At 39.1% G+C, this 19,523-nt stretch overlaps 3 protein-coding genes across 7 annotated transcripts in view; 1 reads left to right on the top strand and 2 right to left on the bottom strand.

Moving 5' to 3' along the window:
• Phtf1 (putative homeodomain transcription factor 1) overlaps positions 1-12,957 on the bottom strand; it is a 41,172-nt gene extending 28,215 nt beyond the window's left edge. For 2 of the 4 annotated variants that reach the window (XM_021196723.2, XM_021196721.2), the window contains exons 1-3: positions 12,433-12,957; positions 12,090-12,164; positions 11,426-11,482 (exon numbers count right to left, since the gene is read on the bottom strand). In XM_021196723.2, the coding sequence (XP_021052382.1) occupies positions 11,426-11,482; positions 12,090-12,134 (102 nt within the window). In that variant the 5' untranslated portion in view covers positions 12,135-12,164; positions 12,433-12,957. Of the gene's footprint in view, positions 1-10,455; positions 10,497-11,425; positions 11,483-12,089; positions 12,165-12,432 lie in introns of those variants that run through there. The other 2 variants (XM_029537433.1, XM_029537434.1) reach the window with 2 other exon arrangements.
• LOC110319835 lies at positions 12,575-13,803 on the top strand. The gene has a single exon (XM_021195460.2). It carries the CDS (start codon positions 12,575-12,577, stop codon positions 12,959-12,961), a length of 387 nt encoding a protein of 128 aa, XP_021051119.1. The 3' UTR covers positions 12,962-13,803.
• A 754-nt stretch (positions 13,804-14,557) lies between these two features.
• The window catches only part of Rsbn1 (round spermatid basic protein 1), a 51,765-nt gene continuing 46,799 nt past the window's right edge, over positions 14,558-19,523 (bottom strand). Inside the window, exons 7-8 of one of the 2 annotated variants that reach the window (XM_021195622.2) lie at positions 18,649-19,104; positions 14,558-16,691 (exon numbers count right to left, since the gene is read on the bottom strand). In XM_021195622.2, the coding sequence (XP_021051281.1) occupies positions 18,652-19,104 (453 nt within the window). In that variant the 3' untranslated portion in view covers positions 14,558-16,691; positions 18,649-18,651. Of the gene's footprint in view, positions 19,105-19,523 lie in introns of both variants that reach the window. The other variant, XM_021195621.1, reaches the window with a different exon arrangement.

Below are 19,523 nucleotides of genomic sequence, written 5' to 3'. Positions count from 1 at the left end.
TATATTTAGGCATGACACTTGTCTTAGGTAAGGTTCTACTGCTGTGAAAAGACACCATGACCACAACTCTTATAAAGAAAAACATTTAATTGGGGCCAGTTTACAGTTTCAGAGGTTTGGTATGTTATTGTCATGGTGGTATGCAGACAGATATGGCACCGAAGAAGGAGCTGAGAGTTCTATATCTTTACCTGAAGGCAACAGAAAGTGAATGAGACATACTTCCTCCAACAAAGCCACACCTACTCCAACAAGACCACACCACCTAAAAGTGGCATTCTCTATGGGCCTATTGGGGCCATTTTTATTCAAACCTCAATACTCATACACAAAATAAAACTTTAAAAGTGAGTAAGAGAAAGATGAATTTTAATTTCATGCTCAATCATCAAAGTTAGTGTAAGTGGTTAAACATGTTTGCTCTGCAAGCAAGATGACCTGAGTTTGAATCTCCAGGTCCTACACAAAAAACTAGGCATAGGCTATAGGTGCCTGTAACCCCAGCATGAGGAGAGAGGCAGACTCCCAGAGGTCAATAGTCAATGTCTATATAACAAGGTTCCAATACACTGAGACCTTCTCTCAAGATGATAAGTCAGAGAGTGAGAGCAAGACACCTAAATTCCTGCTGGGAACTCCTAATGCACACACAGGGACACAACATACCCACACAGCTAAAGAGACCAAAGCCCAGAGATCCAAACCAGGTCAGCCTCACTCTTAATCATTACAGATCCTGTGTCTTGCTGCATGGAACCAAATGCATCCCTCAGCAAAAGGAGGAGGTTTTGTTGGAGAGGAGACAGTATGGCTTAACCTTGAAAGCTTTAATGAAAAACCCTGGGAACTGTATGTGATTTCCTCATTGGTTACACATAATCTCTATCCTAGTAGGTAAAGACTGAAGGAAGGAAGGGAGACTCATTCCCTGTGTGGCAGCCTAAACCTCTGTAGAGTCCCCTCCCGCAGTAAGCCCTAACAAAACTGTGATACCATGTCACTAGTTTGAAAGCACCTTACAAAACCCCTGGGCAGGGTACTGCAATTGGGACAAAACCCCTGACCTAAAGGAGGGAACAAAACACTGGACAAACTGCTACCACATGGATGGACTGTATATGTAACAGTGAATAAAAGAAACAAGTGAAGCTCTGTAATTCCTCCTATCTCCCAATGTGTTGACTTTTCATTTTATTGCCACTAAAAGAATAAACCTACAATACAGTCTGGGACAGAGGGGAAGCAGCCTTCGACGTCTTAGCACACACTGTGCTGAGCATGGTTTGACCCTGAGATGCTTCCCCATGAGCCTAACAGTTTCACCTGGAGTGCTGATACTTCCAGGACAGGCTAGGGGGGTGGAAACTTCAGGAGGTGAGGCCTCAATGTAGTAAGTTAGCCTCTGCTGATGTGCCACTGAAGGCTATACCTGCTCCCGAGTTCCTCATTCTCTCTGCTTCCTTCCTGTCCACAAGGTGAGCCCTCTCCTATTCATGCTCCTGTTTCCATGATGTTGGACCTTACAAGGAGCCCAGAAAATGGAGCCAAGAGCCCAGGAGCAAAATAAACCATTCCTCTTTTTGTTGCTTTATAAGAAATAGTGTTAGAGAAATGAGAAAATAATAAGAGAAACACTGTCAACAATAAAAGCAATGGCAAATACAGCACAATGAGGCCTTGTGTAACACACATCTAATCAACTCACACTTAAGACAGCACGATGAGGACTAGTGCAGCATGCTTCTAACTCTACTCACATTTAAAAGTGAAAAAAAAGTCAGAGAAATACTTCTCAAAGGAAATAATCCCTGGGGTTCAAACTCAGGACTCAGGCTAGGTGACATGAGCCTGGAGGTGCTGAGCCACCTCCCCGGCCCCACTTCTTGAGTTTCTTTTCCCATGTTCTCTCATATTGTTCAAAGATCTGGTAGCAACTTTTTTGACTAAATGCATTTTGAGTAATTTTTTCTTGCTCTTTTGTTTGTGAACAATTGCTCTGTCACTGAGCAGCACACCACCCTATCCTCACACTTTCATCTATAACATCTTTTTGACCTTCTGGTTATTTTCAAAGACTTATTAAAGTTGGTAGATGAAACTTTATATTTATAAATTATTTTTACAAGTGTTGCATTTTTAAAATGGGAAGATGAATAAATATATAACAGATAAGCCTTCTCCTTGACAGGTAAACATGTTTTGAAGGATATGTGTGCAGATGGTCCCCTTAAGACTGTTCAATTTAAGTATTGTCATCTTTAAAACAGTGGGAAGACAGAAGTTGTACTTCAGATTTGAATTCTGTTCTCTTCATAGGCTAACAACATGTAGTACCATGGTGTCATGTGCCAATGGTAGTAATGGCTCCCAGTCACCATAACACCCCAAGGGTAAACAGCCCACACCCTACTGTGGTCCCTGTTGCTAAGCTTGGTGCTCAGGTTAGGTACTGACAGTATTTTCAGTTTACTGTGGATTGAGTTAACATGCATTATTAGTTCACATGGTTACCATTTGGAGGAAAGAAACACTGTATATACTCAAAATTTCTCAAAAATATATGAACTATAATTGGCATACTATATACTACATCTCTTAAACTTAATCCAGGCTCACTTTTATAATGTCTAATTACTTAAATATACTAATTAATGGTTCTTCCCTGTTTGTTTAGTCAGTTAGGGTCAAGGCTCTGATTTATAGACTATTCTGGCTTCAAAATTGCAATCTTTCTTCCTCAGCTTCTCTCCCAAGAACTGGTAACAGGCATGTACCACCAATCTTAATTCTTTCAAATACTATTATTATTCCTCTTTTACTTTTCCCTTCCTTTTTCTTCATATTTCAAATATTTCATGAACTTTACCATTTGCATTTACACACAGATCTATATAATTACACTGACATGTGCATTAGATACAGCTTTCTGAACAGTACCCTGCACTGTAGAGGGGCTGTCAACCATTTCACTTTTCTGATTTGTTTCTATAGGAATTCCACCCTCCTCTTTAGAGGGGACAGCCTGGCCAGCAGGCTCATTTGATCCTCAGTACTAGAGCATCACTCAACTCACATTTGGTTTTGGTATAGAGCAGACTGTTTCAGACTACCAAAGAGCAAGCTCCAATTCTGTCTTCTGTAAGAGGAAGACAGTAGTTGTGTGGAATGTGGAAGGTCTAAAGGTATGTCTATTGCCACCATGCATGTGCTCCCAGAGTCCTGACTTCAGTTCTCCCTAACACCAGCACACTGACCCATTGAAATCTTTCAGAAACTGAGCACAGAGCCTTTACTGGTTTCTTACTGGCTTTCCCTGCAGCACTCAAGTGCTTACTTTCTTCACTTCCCACCTATTTCCCACCTACTTCCCATCTACTTTCAGAATTGTTCGGAAAGCTCTCATCTAATGTAGCCTCCTCTGCTGTTCTCATACCTCAGAGCTGAGCCCTTTCCCTTACTGCTGTATCTGTAGACACTTCAGGACAGTACTGAACAGAGCTTAGTGCATGCATTTAACCTGTCATCTTTAACGAGGAGGTTCTCTTACACCCTTCAGCACTAAGAATAAAACACAACAGCCAAATTAGCCTGTGAACTTCACCAGTCTTTGTTTTCTAGAGATAAAGTTGTGTTACTTTTAAATAGTATTTTGTTCTTTATAAGTTAGCTAGAAAACAATTTCAAAAACAAAAAAATATTTATTAAACTGTCTTGTTCATCTTTAGAAACATTAAATAGCATAACAGGAAATATTATTGGTTTAGTCTTATTTTGAAAGACTAAATTGAGCTTTATCATTAAAGTATCAGACATTTCATATAATCTCTCGATTAAAACATTGGCGGAAAATTTGTTTCCCTACATATACTTTTCCATTGTAAAGTACATGTAAACATTTGTATACTCCTTATTTTCTCCTACAATTTGTATAATTTTTTTTAAAATATTGTTTTACTGAGGTATAATTTATATATTATTAAATTTATCCATTTGAAATGTACAGTTTTGGTAAGTTATTTAGAGTTTTGGCAAGTTATTTAGAGTTCTGGTAAGTTATTTAGAGTTTTAGTAAATTCATAGTTATATAATCATGATTATACTCAATATCTAGGATATAGCCATCACCCCCAAAGCTTCCTTTGAGCCTGTATATTAGTCCAATTTTCATTACTATAATGTAAAGTCTGGGCAACTTTATAAAAAGGAGAGGCTTATTTGTAGTTGAAAGGAGTAAGCCCATGTCTAGAGACAGCCTTCTTGTTGGTCACCTCAAAGCAGCACAGAGCTCAGGTGGAAAGAAAGCAGGGTCATCTGTTATGCAAGTGTAGCTCTCCCTGTTCTTACAAAGCCACTAGGAGCCAAACATAACCACTCCACCTGACTTTATCTGATCCTAATAAAGCTCCCAAAGGCCCCACCTGTAACAAACACAATAGGATCACCTTTCCCTTTCCTAATACTTCACAATTCATTAAATTTCAACACATGAAATCCTGCGAAGAAGACTCAACGGCTTAACTGCAGAAATCCCTGCTCAGAAGGCAACCACTGATCTGTTCTCTATCATTGTGCATTTCTAGAACTTTCCTATCACAGAACTGTTTTCCTTGTGTAAGTTCTTTCAATAGGCATATTATAGAGGTGTAATGTATCTAATAATAATTCCACTGTACAGATAGAAGACACTGGTTTAAGCATTCACCATTTTGGGGTGCTTGTTTTGTCTTGTAGGTACCTGGAACACATAATCATGTAAAATCATACATTTAACTGTTCACAGACTGTGATGGTTTGTATATTCTTGGATCAGGAAGTGGCACCATTTGTAGGTATGGCCTTGTTGGAATAGGTGTGACCTGGTTGGAGTAGGTGTGTCACTGTGGGTGTGGGCATAAAATCCTCACCCTAGTTGCCTAGAAGTCAGTCTTCCACTAGCAGCCATTGGATGAAGATGTAGAACTCTCAGCTCGGCTTGTGCCATGCCTGCCTGAATACAGCCATGCTTCCACCTTGATGATAATGGACTGAACTTCTGAACCTGTAAGCCAGCCCCAATTAAATGTTGTTTTTATAAGGCTTGCCTTGGTCATGGTGTCTGTTCACAGCAGAAAAACCCTAACTAAGACAGAGACCATCACACAACTTTCAGTTTTCCAAGCCAACCAACAGTTTCTGGATTCTCAGTTCTGTATATCTTTGCTTAGCAGAGTTGGTCTCTTTAATTTAGCTATTCTATTAGGGGGTATAGTGGAACTTATTGTGATTTTTTGGGGGAGGGGGGTGAGACAGGATTTCTCTGTATAGCCCTGGCTGTCCTGGAACTCACTTTGTAGACCAAGCTGGCCTCGAACTCAGAAATCCGCCTGCCTCTGCCTCCCGAGTGCTGGGATTAAAGGCGTGTGCCACCACACTTGGCTCTTATTGTGATTTTAATATGTACTTCCCTGATGACTAATGTAAAGCATCTGTTCATGTGCCCAACAGATTTATTTAGTCTTTGCAACCATTATTTCAGTTGTGTTTTTTCTTAGTTCTTTGTATAAATGATTTGAAAATATTTTCATATTTTGCAAAACTGTAGCTTTGTCCCCTCCCTCATATCTGTTGAGATGGGGGTCTTACTATGTTGTCCACACTGGCCTCTAACTCCTAGGCGCAAGTCATTCTCCTGCCTCCCAAGTAGCTGTAACTCAAACAAGAGGTATGTGTGACTGCATCCTTTCTTTCATTAAATGATATGTTTGGGTGAAAGCTTTGAATTTTTGTAAAATCCAATGGATCGTTTTTCTTTATTACTATGCATGTGTGTACTGTGGTGCCACAGCCAGTGTATGGAATAAGGAAGACAACCTGCAAGAGGTACTTCTTTCCTTCTCACCATGTGTGTCCCAGGGACTAAACTCAGATTGTCAACAAAGCACCTTGTCCACCTGACTCAGCTCCTTGACTCTATTTAAGGACTGTTCGCGCTATGCAAGGCCTCTCTATGTAGCCCAAACTGGCCTTGAACTTACAATCCTCCTGCTTGAGCTCCTGAGTGCTGGAATTTCAGGCATGCATCACTATTTTTTTTTCTCTCATGTGTTTATAAAAAGCCTCATTTAAAGGTGACAAGATTTCCTATAATTCCTCCTAAAAATCTGTAGTTTAATTTCTTATACTTAAATGTATAATCTATTTTGTTTGTATTATATAAAGTAAGAATAAAAAATCATTTTTACAGTTTATACCCAACTGTTTTGGCACCATATACTAAAAAAGCTAACACTGCCCTAGTTAGCTTCCGTTGTCACCTTGACACCTCAGGTGCCTAGAGTCATCCTTGGAAGTCTCACCTGAAGGACTGTCCCGTGATCTGTGGTCCTGTCTTACCTAATGACTTAAATGGGAGAGTCCAGTCCACTGCAGGTTGTGCCACTCCTAGGCAGGTGAGCCTGAAGCTTTATAAGAAAGCTAGCTATACACAATAAGCCTGTGAGCAAGCCAGTGAGCAGAAAGCAGTGTTCCTCACAGCTCACCTTGTGTTCCTGTCCTGACTTCCCTCAGTGATGATCTCAAAGTATAAAGCAAAATAAACCTTATCCTCTTCAAGTTACTTTTGGTCAGTGTTTTTATCACAAGAGAAAAAAAAACTAGGATGAGCATCTTTGTTAAAAATCTGTTTATAACAGAGCATAGTTAGCTTATACCTGTCCCATCATCACTGTCAAGGCTGAGGCAGGAGGATTATTAATTCAAAGGCAGCTGAAATTACCTGGAGAGGCCCTCCTGGGTTAAATAATAAGACTCTTGTCTCAAAAGATGAAAACCACAGAGTGCTTCACAACCACCTGCAACTCCAGCTCCAAGAGAGCCAATGCTTTCTTCTGGCCTTTGTGGGCATCAGGCACACATGTAGTGCACAGACACACAAGTGGGCAAAACACCAATATAAATAAATAAATCAATAAATAAGCAAGAAAATAAATAAATGAATGAATCTAAGATTTTTTTCAATTAAACAAAGAGGTAAGACTTTATTTCTACACTTTTCTTTTATGTCGCATCAATTTATCAATCATGCCGATAAAATATTATTTCCTTATTTGTATGCTAGATACATACTAAATCTTAAGATCAAATTACATAAGCCTTCCAAATTTGACTATTTTTTAAAGTTTATTTTTAGTATTACATATTCTTTGCAACCCATACAAATTTGAGAGCTAGCTTACTAGTTCTCATTAAAAAAAAGGTGGCTGGAACCCTGAAGGCATATTACTAAATATACAAGGAGAAAACTGATTATTTTAACAATAATGAATCTTCTAGATCATGAATGAGCTCTGTTGCTCAATATATCTGGACCCTTTCTAACATTTCAGAGAAACGATGTATAGCTTTAGCATACAAGCATTACATTTTCTATACAAAACTCATGCCAAAGAATTTTATCATTTTTATTATACTGATTAGAATTTTTTAAGACTTATTTATCTGTATGTGTGTGAGTGTATGTGCTCGTGTGCAAACCTGCAGGCCAGAAGAGAGCATGAGATCTCCAGGGCTAGAGTTACAGGCACTGTTTGCTGGATTTGTCATGGGAGCAGTAAGAATCCTAACTGCAGGTCTTTCTGGAGCACACTTAACTGCTCCATCTCTCCAGCCCACTTCATTGGTTTTTCTGATATAGGATCTTACTGTCTACAACAGAAGCTGGCCTTGAACTCATGGCAGTTCTCCTGCCTTTGCCTCTCAAATGCTGGGGTATTTTCTTAATTTTGCTTGCAGACTTCCATAGCTAATACTTAGAAACGCAAGTGATTCTTATATACTGACCTTACATCCAAAGACCTTGCCAAACTTACCTGTTAGTAACTTTTTATAGGTTCCTTAGAATTTTCTAACTATGTGATTAGGTCAATATGAATAAAGACAATTTCCATTTCTTTACTATCTTGGTGTTTTTTTCATTCTTGTGCTTGCCTTATAGCACAGACTAGGATCCATGATTATGTAAAAGTATGAAAATCAAGTATTCTTGCTTTTCCCTGCCTATGGGGAGAGTAGTTCTTATCCATTAAGGGTGACATTTGCTGTAGGCTTTTTTTCCAATCTTTAATAAGTTGAGGAACCTACTTTCAACTCTTATTTCATCATTATAAATTTTACAAATGCATAGAATTTTGTCAAGTGTTTTTACTGTGTCTATCGAGATTATATGGTTTGATTCTTTATTCCATTAGACACATTATTTTCAAATGTTAAAATCAACGTTGTATGTGAGTATAGTATTGTATAGTTTTAATCCCAGAACCTAAGAGGCAAAGGCAGGAGGATTACTGCAAATGTGAGGCCAGGCTGGTTAAATTATCGAGTTCCAGGCTAGCCAGGACTACAGTAAGACCCTGTCTAAAAACCCACATAAAAGAAAAAGGTACACTCCTACATAAACTGTATTCAACCACAGTAGATTAAACCATTCTGTTTGTTGCTAAAATGATGACATTAATGCTTTGCTAAGAGTTTTCACTCCTATGTTCACAATTTGTTTCCTCACATCTAACTAGTTTTGCTGTCAAGGCAACCCTACACTTGGGAGGCTGGGCAGGAGGACTGCCGCACAGTGGGTACTAGCCTGCACCTCTGCACACAGCAACACCTCAGCCATCCCTCCTCACACACAGCTTCCTCTCAGTTCTCTTCAGAACATAAGTTGTGAGTAAAACTCATTTCTGGGTTTCCTCTCCATCTACACGCTTCCACTACAACCACCCCGGGGATGCCTGCTTGTTCTTTAAATAAGTCTTGCACTTCTTTTAAGACTTTTCCCCTTGTGTTCAACATCTACTCTAATGTCTTAAACACAGCAATTCAGTAAGAGTTTACCAAAGAGTTCTTACCATTTTTTCCATCCAAGATTAATGTATAATTTTTAAAGTTGTTTTAAATTTTAGATTATTTTATGTGTCAAAAGAGGGTGTCAAATTAGATTACCTTATGTATTATGGGTGTTTTGATTGCATGTATGTACATGTACCATGTGAATATTTCCATGCCCACAGAGGTCGAAAGAGGTTGTCAGATCCCCTGGAACTGGAGTTTCAGATGGTTGGGAGCTACCACGTGGGTGCTGGGAACAGAACCCAGACCTCTGGAAGGGCAGCTAGGTGCTCTTAACAACCTCTCCAATACCCTTTAAACATCCCAAACTATACTCTTATAAACATACTTGAAATTTTTTTTAACATTTCATCTATTATTTTTGTTTGCTTAATCAAACTGTATCTTTTTTTTTAAGACTTTATTTATATGGATACACTGTAGCTGTCTTTAGACACACCAGAAGAGGGCATCAATACCCATTACAGATGGTTGTGAGCCACCATGTGGTTTCTGGGACCTTTGGAAGAACAGTCAATGCTCTTAACCTCTGAGCCATCTCTCCAGCCCCAGACTATATCTTTTTGGAAAAAAAAAAAAAAAAAAAAAAATCTTAGTTTTCTCCCACTATCCTGAACATGAAGGCAGAACTGCCTATTTTTTTCAGGACATTCTAAAAGAAATTTAAGGTCTGTTTTTTCATACAATATATTTTTTACCATATTCTTTCCTCTCCCCCAACTCTTCCCAAATTCTACCCCACCTAGCCAACTTCCTGTGCTTCCTCTAAAAAACAAATGCAAACCACACACATGTAAAAAACAAAAGACTGTTTTCCGCTGGTCCACTACTCCTGTGCTTGACCTGCCCTGCAGTTTCCCAACTAATATTTGCTACACATGTGACACAGTAGCTGTGACACTGCCACTAAATAAAGCAATACTCTTTAAGGAGCTATTAGTTAATGACCCTAACAGAGAACAATGGCAGGACCAACTCTGTGGAGCAACACCAAGAGAAGCAAGATGCTCCCAGAGCAGATACAGGTAAGAATGCCTGCCCTTGAGCCCCAGGCATGCACATGGTTAACAAGGGACTCTGATAGGGCACACTAAAAGGCATGTGTTAAGAGGCATGGAAATAAGAGGTGAGAACATCTAAACAGAAGGCTTCTTATTCTGCAGCAGGAAGGAAAATCCTTTTAAAGATTAAGAAACCAAAACCTGGACAAAACACATGGATCTTTAGGGATCACAAGGTTAGAGGTCACAAAACAATATCTAATTCCCAGTCCAGCCATTTCTATTACACTATTGATATGGCTTAGCAGCTCACAGAAGAACAGACCAGACAGTTAAAAAAATGAAATCTGGAGGGGTTATCCAGCTTGAACCCCATCGTCAATTAATGAAAGGGGGGACTGTAGGAAATTGAAGTTAGTTGTGTCCTGTTTAGCTCAAACTACCTTTTATGTGACTGGCTTATAAAGAAATACACCCTGAGAAATGGTTACTATATTCCACCAAAGACATTTAGAGGTCTAGTCTGATCAATGTAACTTAGAGAAGTAAAACACTCTTAGGTTGTACTTACCCATGTCTTCAAAGTGTTGGTAAAGGTCTACACCAAATCTTTTCAAAAAAGTCCTAATCCAAAAATGTACTGGCATTTAGAAACGATTTCCAAGGAAGAGATCCTTAATCTAGACTTACATTCTTTTCTTCCAGCTTTTCCTCAAGGCAACTCAGCAACTATTCAATGACTAATTTGCTCAGACACAGTGTTTCTCTTTCCCATAGATACTAAAACTTAATCTTCCCTTCTTAGTCTTAGATACTAAAACTTAATCTTCCCCTCTACTATTACAAATTAACTAACTGGCATTCCAAATTACATAGCAGATTTCACTTATTTGGTTAACATGAAGAAACTGAAAGTGGTGCTCAGTCCTAAGGGTAACTTACCCCTAGGTAACCTAAAAAACTTGAAGACATGCCTCTAAACCAGGAGTTAAAAATATATACTATATACATATGTGTGTGTGTATATATACACACATATACATATACATATACATATACATATGTATATGTGTATATATGGGGGCCAAAGACTAGATGTAGGCCAAATATAAATTTGATTTGATTTGCATAGTATAGTGTTGATGATGATTATGAGGAGGAGGAAGAGGAGGAAGACAAAGAAGACAGAAGAAAAAGAAGGAAGAAGATTGCTACCCCCTTAAAAATGTGGATATTTCTTTTGTTAAATGTGTTTATTTTTAGCCTCTCTCCAATAAAAGACTGGCAACACTGAATCTGAACTGTCATATGGTAAAAAGCTGACCAGAAATAAGAAGCCATGCTTCCATTTCCCTGGGACATTTGCTGCTGAGGCCACATATCAACTGTCCTCTATCATTACCCATGCACTGCCAGCTTTCTTATAACACTCGAAGGGTAAAAGAATGCATACTTGGTGGATAAATGTATATTGTAAAGAAGTGTGATCCTCTTTTCTCTTTAAAGCACTAACAAAGCTAGAATCAAAGAAATCAATTTACCTTAATCTGAGTCTGTTCGATTGACTTTTCCCATATCTGCTGATCATATGCTCCAATCTGAAACAAGGAGCAGGCTATTTAAATGATGCAAAGGCAGTCTTTGTATCTAAGTCAAACCTCACAAAGTCATGAATCTATTAAATATGATATCTGGAAAGTGGGTTTCTTACATATTAAGTTCATACTCCCCAGGGATGTTTTTAAAAAAAAAAAAAAAGACTGAATCTAAAAAGTTAAAAAAGCAACACTCCAAATATTTTACACTAAAGATCACCTAAAATTCCACTCCCTAAAGAAAGCATCAATCGGAATATCAGAGGAAGGAGAGGTAAGGAACAGCTCAATCAGATGATAGTAGCAATCTGAGCCATGCAAATAAGGACTTCATTCTTGTCTTTATTAAAAAAAAATTAAAAGATTGATAATTTGCAAAAGCAAAGCATTGTAGTAGTTCGTGTATGCTGCCTAGAGAAAGGTGACTTACAGCTCACTTCCTAGAACCTAAAATTGGGTTTATAATGACTTTGCACATCATTTTTTATAGTTATGTTGAGATATTACATAAGAACATGTGATATAACCAAACTTAAGGAAAGTTAACAATATTCTTTAAGGGAGTTTTCTGCAGGAAGTATGGTTTACAAATAAAAACTACTGTTGTTACCTTCTTCTGATACCATGATATAGCATCTCTCTCATTTGAGGCCATCTGTGTCTCCAGCCAGAGAGTGGGATCTCACTGAAAACGAAGGAAAATATCTCGATAAGTCCAGTTGTTTCAAGTCATTGTCCCGTTTGGGGCTATAGCTTAAAATCTGTTTCTCTCAGTCTCTCCATGAGCTGCTTGCTCTTACTCAGGGTGTTCGCCAGAAAGAGGTGGGGGGAGGGGGAAATAGGCATAGCAGCAACGGAGAAGCCTCTGCACCATCCAGCCCAAGAGTGGATGCGGGGACAGCAAGGACCCGAGCTGGCCTCCCGCGCCCTCCGCCTCCCCGCGGCCGGCTCACCTGGTGCCCGCTGTCAGGCAGGCTGCCGGCCGGGCCCCCGCTCCTTAGTGACCCCCGCCGGACCGAGAGGCCGGGGGCGAGGCGGCGGGCCCGGCAGGCCGCATCTTCCCCCAGAGGCCCGGCCGCCGGCGGGGCCGTTACCATGGAGACCGCGGCGGCCAGCCCTGCCCCGGAGGCAGCCCGGCGTCCTGCGCCCGGAGCAGCGCAGCCTGCAGCCACAGACGCCCGACCTAGGCGGCCACAGAACAGGCCATGGGAGAAGCCAGGAGCCAACTGGGAAATGAGCAGAAGGAAGTGGGAAGGGTGCCTTCGCCAGCCACCTCGGCACCAGCAAGGCCTGGGTGCCCGGCTGGAAGCGAGCGGCCGGCCCCGGGCCGGAGCTGCGGCGCGCGTCGTCCGTGAGGGACCGGCCGCGGCTCCACAAGCTCTCGATGCGATCGGCCGCTTCCGCCTTCCGGCTCCGCCCCCGGCCACCTTCCCGCCGCTCCGGCTGCCCGGAGACAGAAGCCGACAGCCTCCTCGCGTGTAACCCTGGGCGCTTAACGGAAAGTCACCTCAGAAACGACCCTCCCAGTACCCGTCGGTCCCCGGGAGGCTGGTCCCGCTGTTCCAGAAGTTCCTGGGCGGGTCTGTAGCATTTAGCGTGGTGTTTACTTCATGTCCTCGTCTCCTTTGGGTGGACGAGCTCACAGACTAGTGCGGGGCACGAGCCTTCGCTCGAGTTCTCCGTTCTTGTTGGATGGACAAATGTTGGTGAATTTGCGCGGCCTGGAACGCGGACAGGCGGGCTGTGGCCCAGTGCTTCCTCCCTCGGCTCTCGGCCGCTCTGGGACAAAGGCTTTCTGCCGCCCACGCCACACTAAGGGGATACACAGGGCTCGGACTGCACTGTGACTTTCCCCAAATCGAAGAAAATGACCTTATAGTGACTCAGAGAGGTCCAGAGAAAGGGTAACTGCACTCTAATGTAAATATAAATATGTATACCCACAGGGTTTCTAAGCTGTTCTTTTCTCCACACATTATGTGCACCTTCGTGGTTTGTTTCCAGGGGCCACTGTCTTGAACTTATTTAAAGCTAAGTCCTTTCTTGCCCTAGGCACTAAGCATTTGGTTGATGTAAGGCTAAAAATGGGTAATAGTTATCACTTAGGCAGTCTCCAGCTTATATAAGCCATTAAAACAGCGTCAAATGAAAGTTATCCATACTGTAAAACGACTAAAATGTTAACACCCATAGGAATAATTTTTAAAAATTACTTCACCCATATATACCCCTCAACTGTTAAGGGTTAAATAAAAAGCAGTTAAGACTTAACAGTCCCTTCAGTGCTGCTTAACAGTGGAACTCAAGGTAACGGCCAACTAATTTTGGTGAATGACCTCAAAAAATTACTTTTAAGACCTAAATTTAACACTAATAATAAAAGCATTTGGCTTCATTACCGAACACACACAAGAGAGGTTTTTCTGGGCTGTGGCTAGTACTTTGAGGAATAGAATTAGTGGTACAGTTGCAAATTATTTTTCAGGAACCCTGGTAAAAATTTTCAGTGTTTTATTAGGATGCTGCTGGGTAAGGCAGAGCTTTGAACCCCCCCCCCCCAAAAAAAAAAAAAAAAAAATTCAGGCCCCAGCTCCCAGGAATGAAGTGCCATTTTAGGAAATTGACTTAACAAGTCTGTTTCTCACCTGTATGTGGAGATGATTACCTCCCTCCTATCTATGAGAACTGAGGAAATACTGAGACCCTTCTAAGAGCTAAATGCTGTCAGGACAGGCACTTCAACTACAGAATTCGCACAAAACTTAATGAGGAAAAGGATTCTCTTGTATCCCATACTCCATCCACATCTGAAAAGTATTTACTTTTCAGATGGTGTTTACCATCTTCATTATTATGCCATGCATTGTCACAAGCCTAAGGCTGCTCTAAGTGCACATAACCAAGTTTAAGCAGCAATAAGGACAACTATCACAAATAAAAGCTTCATTTTTCTTCAAAACTAGTTGTACCTCAGTCTGGGTATCTCTGACTTTTTTTTTTTTTTTTTTGCAAAGAAAAGTCCATGGTTTTCTTCTAAAGCTTAAAAGTAAAATGGCACAAAGAAGGTGAGTAGATGGATGTGTGTGTGTGTGTGTAGGGGAGAAGACTGGCACTCTACAAACAGGGTGCCAGCATGAGAACTTCCATGTGCTATTCATTTTGAAACATCAGTAAAGGACAAATCAGACTTTGTTTATTAAAAAAATACTTTACAGGAAAAAAAAAACCTATGCATTCCATTGTCCTACTTTACAAAGAAATAGCTTAACAATTTAACACACTCAGACAGCTACAAAAAAGCACTGTGTTAAAAGAATTATTATTCACACAAATTTGAGATTTAAGACTATCCATTAAAAACCTTTTAAAACACTTGTTAATGTCAATAAACAAACTAAGGCCACACAAACGCAAATAGTCCGCCAGGCAAATTAAACATTTCATCTATATGCAAAGACCTCTTAGATAAATTAAAGCCACAGGAAAAAAAGTCTTAGCTGCCAATCAAAATGAAGTTTAGTCACAGAAAACACTATTACATGAAAATTTACAACATGTGATAGTATTACATAAGTATTTCTTTAGAGAGAATTGAAAAGTGCTATATTTTAAGAGACGGTGGTCTCAACTACATGCACAAGTGGATCCTAAAAAATGTATGGAGATTTTTAAAATGGAAGGCCATAATATTTATGGATACTTGCTTTTAAAGCAACAGACTTCCAGGACGAGAGTAAGTCCTTTATGCACTTAAGAAATACACTGGTGATGTGTATCTCCTCTGCTTGCATGACCAGTAAGTATGGCTACAGACTGTCTTGAAACATGAAACTCAGCACAAATGTGAGCCTCTGGCATGTGCTACTGAAAGGATGAAACAGATTTATTAGAAAAACACAAACTCAGTAATCCTAATTATCTTTAATAGATACAAATAAATTTTAAAGGCAAATACAGATGAAAATATAATGGGCTAATATTAATGATAAAGGATATATTCACTAGGAACATATTTTCGTGGATTTTGGAGTCTTGTTCCTATATTAACTTTCCTTCTAGACAATATTTATACAGGGAAAAAAAGCACTAAGCAAAAGTTTCTCAAGTCATTAGGTGAGATCTTTATGCCTGTTAAGACTGATACATCATTTCCTAAAGTTTAGCAAATTATTTAAATAAGCTCCTTTCCCCATACAAGAGCTTGTAATATTTGTGAACTAATAGTCCAACTGTTTCTGAGGGTACAGGGCATTTTCCAAAAGTCTTAGAGTAAAAATAATGTACCAGTAAAACTGTAAGTACTGAATAAGCAAAGTACAATTAAGACTAAGAATTCATTTCTCAAGAGTTAAACTTTGGAAGAGGGAACCAATATAAAGGCTATTATTATTGCTTTATGAATTTGGGACATCTCTCAGGACCGTAACCCTAATACTCTTACCCTATCTTGATAATTATAGAGTGACCTCTGGGACAGGGGAAGACTTTTATTCTTTTTAATGGTTACCATAAAATCATTCTATTTGCTGTTAAGAATATTAATTTATTAGGTCCTTTCGATTAGCATATTTTTAAAGTATCCCTCTGATCCACAAACTACTAAAACTTATAACCACATTCTGCAAGTGCCTCAAGGGCTGGCACAATAGATAACATACCAGGAAGGAAGATCAGCTTCAATTTCAGTTACAACTTCACTGCCATCAGAGGATACCAGACTGTTCCATGCCTCACTCCACCAACCAAATAGTTTAATGATTTAGAAAACTTGCGATCATTTGTATCACTCAACTAGGACACAGTTTTGAAAGCAGCAAGAAACTCAAAGCTTCTGCTTTTATATTCATCAGTCTTTAAAGCATGCTATCAAAATCTAATACTCACATAGGACATTCAGGATTTTCAGATACATTACTAGCTAAATGTTTCTTTCCATTCTATTGCAATCTAATATACAATGACTTCATTAGTACATGATTTTCAACATTTTTATATTCTTTTAATATGTTTATACTGGAAGTGAGGGTAGAATGTTTTGTAAAAGGAAAATGGAGATTTGCGTTTGATTGTAGGTCTTTGCAGATCCGCTGGTTCCTGAGTGATTACACAGTGCTGGCTGTCAGGAGACAGTCTCCTTGTTTATTAGTAATGACCAGCTTAGATGACAGGATGGCATCTGCTGGATGGCAAGTGGGAGATGGGGAAATCGGATCTTGGAAGACAAGAAAAACAAAATAAAACTTTTTGCGTTAACAACTTTTTCTCTTCATGATTATTTTTAAAAGCAAATGTTGCCTGAGAAGAATTTTTCTTTGCACAGCCTGGTAAAGCTCTATGAAATTCTTCTGGACAGAAAAAATAAAAATAAGAAATAACCCAAACCCATTCATTTTGTGATATACCCCTTTTCTCCACAAAGTAACAACAAAAAAATACCCTCAAAGGTCCCTTAAAAACTAGTTTGAGAAACTAGAATTTACCCTAGAATTTATACACATGATTTAAAAACACCCCTGCAATAATCACATTACCTTTCATACCATTCTAATTACCTTATTTACAAAGATAACTAAAAGCAACATCACTTCCAATTCATAAATGGTTTACATTGAAGTGTTTCCCTATTTATTTGTCTTCATCCTTTGTAACAGAGAATACATACATATACATATATATAAGGAATAATACAGATTCTAACTAATCACTGTAGTATTTGCTGATGGTTACTTTTCTATCGGTTTACACAGTGACCTCTATACTTTGCTAATATGCATTTAACTACACAACAATATTGCACAAAGTAATATTTATATAAGATTTAACCTATTTCAGAATATTTTAGAGAAAATTCATATTTGATATTTCCAAAGATGCAGCGAAGTTTCCATGGTGACAGACATAATAAAGCAGCATCTTTTTCTTTTGCCTATGTTGATGCAAATATTTCAAATCTCACCATCCAGGAAAAAAATCAAATTGCACTGTAACCAGGTAGATACAAGAATCTGGTTTAGGTGTGGAGAGTACTCTTCCTTTAGTAAACAAAAGGCCTACTGAGTTGATAACTAGAGAAAGTATAATGCATAGCACATGAACATTCCAAAATAAGAGAGCCCACACTACTTGATGAAGGAGGTCTGTTTGAAAAAGGGAAAACAGTAAATATCCAGACACTAAGTTTCAGCCTACCTGAAACTCTAGGATGGAAGTCTAATGCCTGCTATTAGAAAATTGCAACACTGAATAACAATGAACAAACCCAGGGATTAGCCTGATAAAATTGTAAAGTGTTTCAAAAGTAGATGCCAAGTCACAAGAATAGCTTCTCCTAAGTTTGATGCTCAGCTATGGCAGCCCTCATCAGTAAGACTGGTGCGGTTCTCTAACTTTGATATGAGGATACTAGGAAGCAGAACAGGTCAACATTATTTCTCTTCCTCAAAACAGCCTGTATAGTTAGCATATATCCTAGAAAAGATCAATGAACCATGGATCATGAATAACCAATCTTTAGATTTTTTGTATGTCATCTTTAGAGTTTTGTTTAATTGAAATATCCGCTGGGTTTTAAATAACAGACACAAAAAGACGGCCTGGATCAGAGAGTGCTGTGCTTCCTCTTTTGCTAAAAACCAAAAGCCAGAGAATTTTCTTTAGAGACCATGTCTTCTTTGTGGTTAGAACTAAACAACTCACTTGTCCATGTACCAGATACAGGAGCCTTTCCTGCAACCAATATCATTTTACTGTGGAAACTAACGAGGTGCCATGAAGACACAAGTACTAAACCATAAATCTTTCTACCACATAAAGCAAATATGGCAAGATACAAGGAAAGATAAAATCAAGGGAAGTAAATACCAAGTAAGAACCTGCTATTCTGAAGAATTCTTTTTTTGATTTGAAGAAGAGATTGAATTGTAACCTCACACCTTAAAACAGAAAGTAGCAGCAGACCCACTATTACATACTGTACTAACGGGATAAGATACAACGCTTAGCTTTGCATAATCTGTGTAAAAAAGATATGCTTGACATTTGTGGAATGTCATTTCTCTTTATAGAATTATAGGCAAGATTTCTCCAATAAAACTTAACTTAAGCCAGTTATAAAACTATAACTTCACATCAAAATTTAAAAAAGTTAAAAAATGTGTTTGAATATGTACATGTCACACAGGAGTGCTTGGATGTGCCTGCAGACCGTGTTGCTGGTCAGAGTCCAGTCTGCTCTCCACCTTGAAAACTGGAATAGGCTGAGTCTTCAGATCCTGTAGATGAAGTTCTGATGGAGGTGGGAAAGATGATGAAGCAGTTGTCAAGAGCTGCATCTCTGTGCATCTTTCCTCAGATTCAGTTTTTATTCTCACACACTGGGAGTCAACTTCTAAACCACCGTCCATGTTAGAATTGCTCTCCGTGTTCTGAGCGGTTTCCACAACAGGGTGGTATTGTTTAAGCCTTATATGCCAGGCTAAGCTGCATACTGCTGACACTGTTTTGAACTGATGAATGACATTTCTAGGGATGAAGTAGATATCATTGTCGCAAAGCTGAATTCTAGCATAGCGAATGCCTTCTCGCCTCATTTGGTTTAGTTTTGCTTCATCCACCCACTGTACACACTAAAAAGAAAGGCAAAAAAATTACATAAAGCCTTAAAATGTATGATTCAAACAAAATATTTCAATACACAAGGGAAAAAGAATTGTAAACTATGTTAAAAGAAATCAAAGTTAAACAGTTTATCTTGAGAGAACATAACTGCTGGAAAGCCTTTTTCCACACATTTTACCCTTCTTAGTCATAAAATACTGCCGATGGCCTATGAAATCAATACATCCTTGAAAAAGCAGCTAAATATCAGTATCTTTACCACACATAAAGGTAACATTTAATCTCCTCTTTCACATCATCTGACATTTTGCAGTTGAGGCCACAGTATAGTGAGGTTACCGAGTGAGACTGCTTATGGCCGGAAGTAAACAGCTGTGTCCTCCTTGGCCATCTCAGACACACCCTCCATCTCAACAATTTTGAATTC

This window comes from Mus pahari, chromosome 4 (genome assembly GCF_900095145.1).
Source record: "Mus pahari chromosome 4, PAHARI_EIJ_v1.1, whole genome shotgun sequence".
In the NCBI taxonomy this organism is placed as follows: domain Eukaryota; kingdom Metazoa; phylum Chordata; class Mammalia; order Rodentia; family Muridae; genus Mus; species Mus pahari.
The sequence above is the reverse complement of the archived record's forward strand: the minus strand, read 5'-3'. Positions and strand labels throughout refer to the sequence as shown.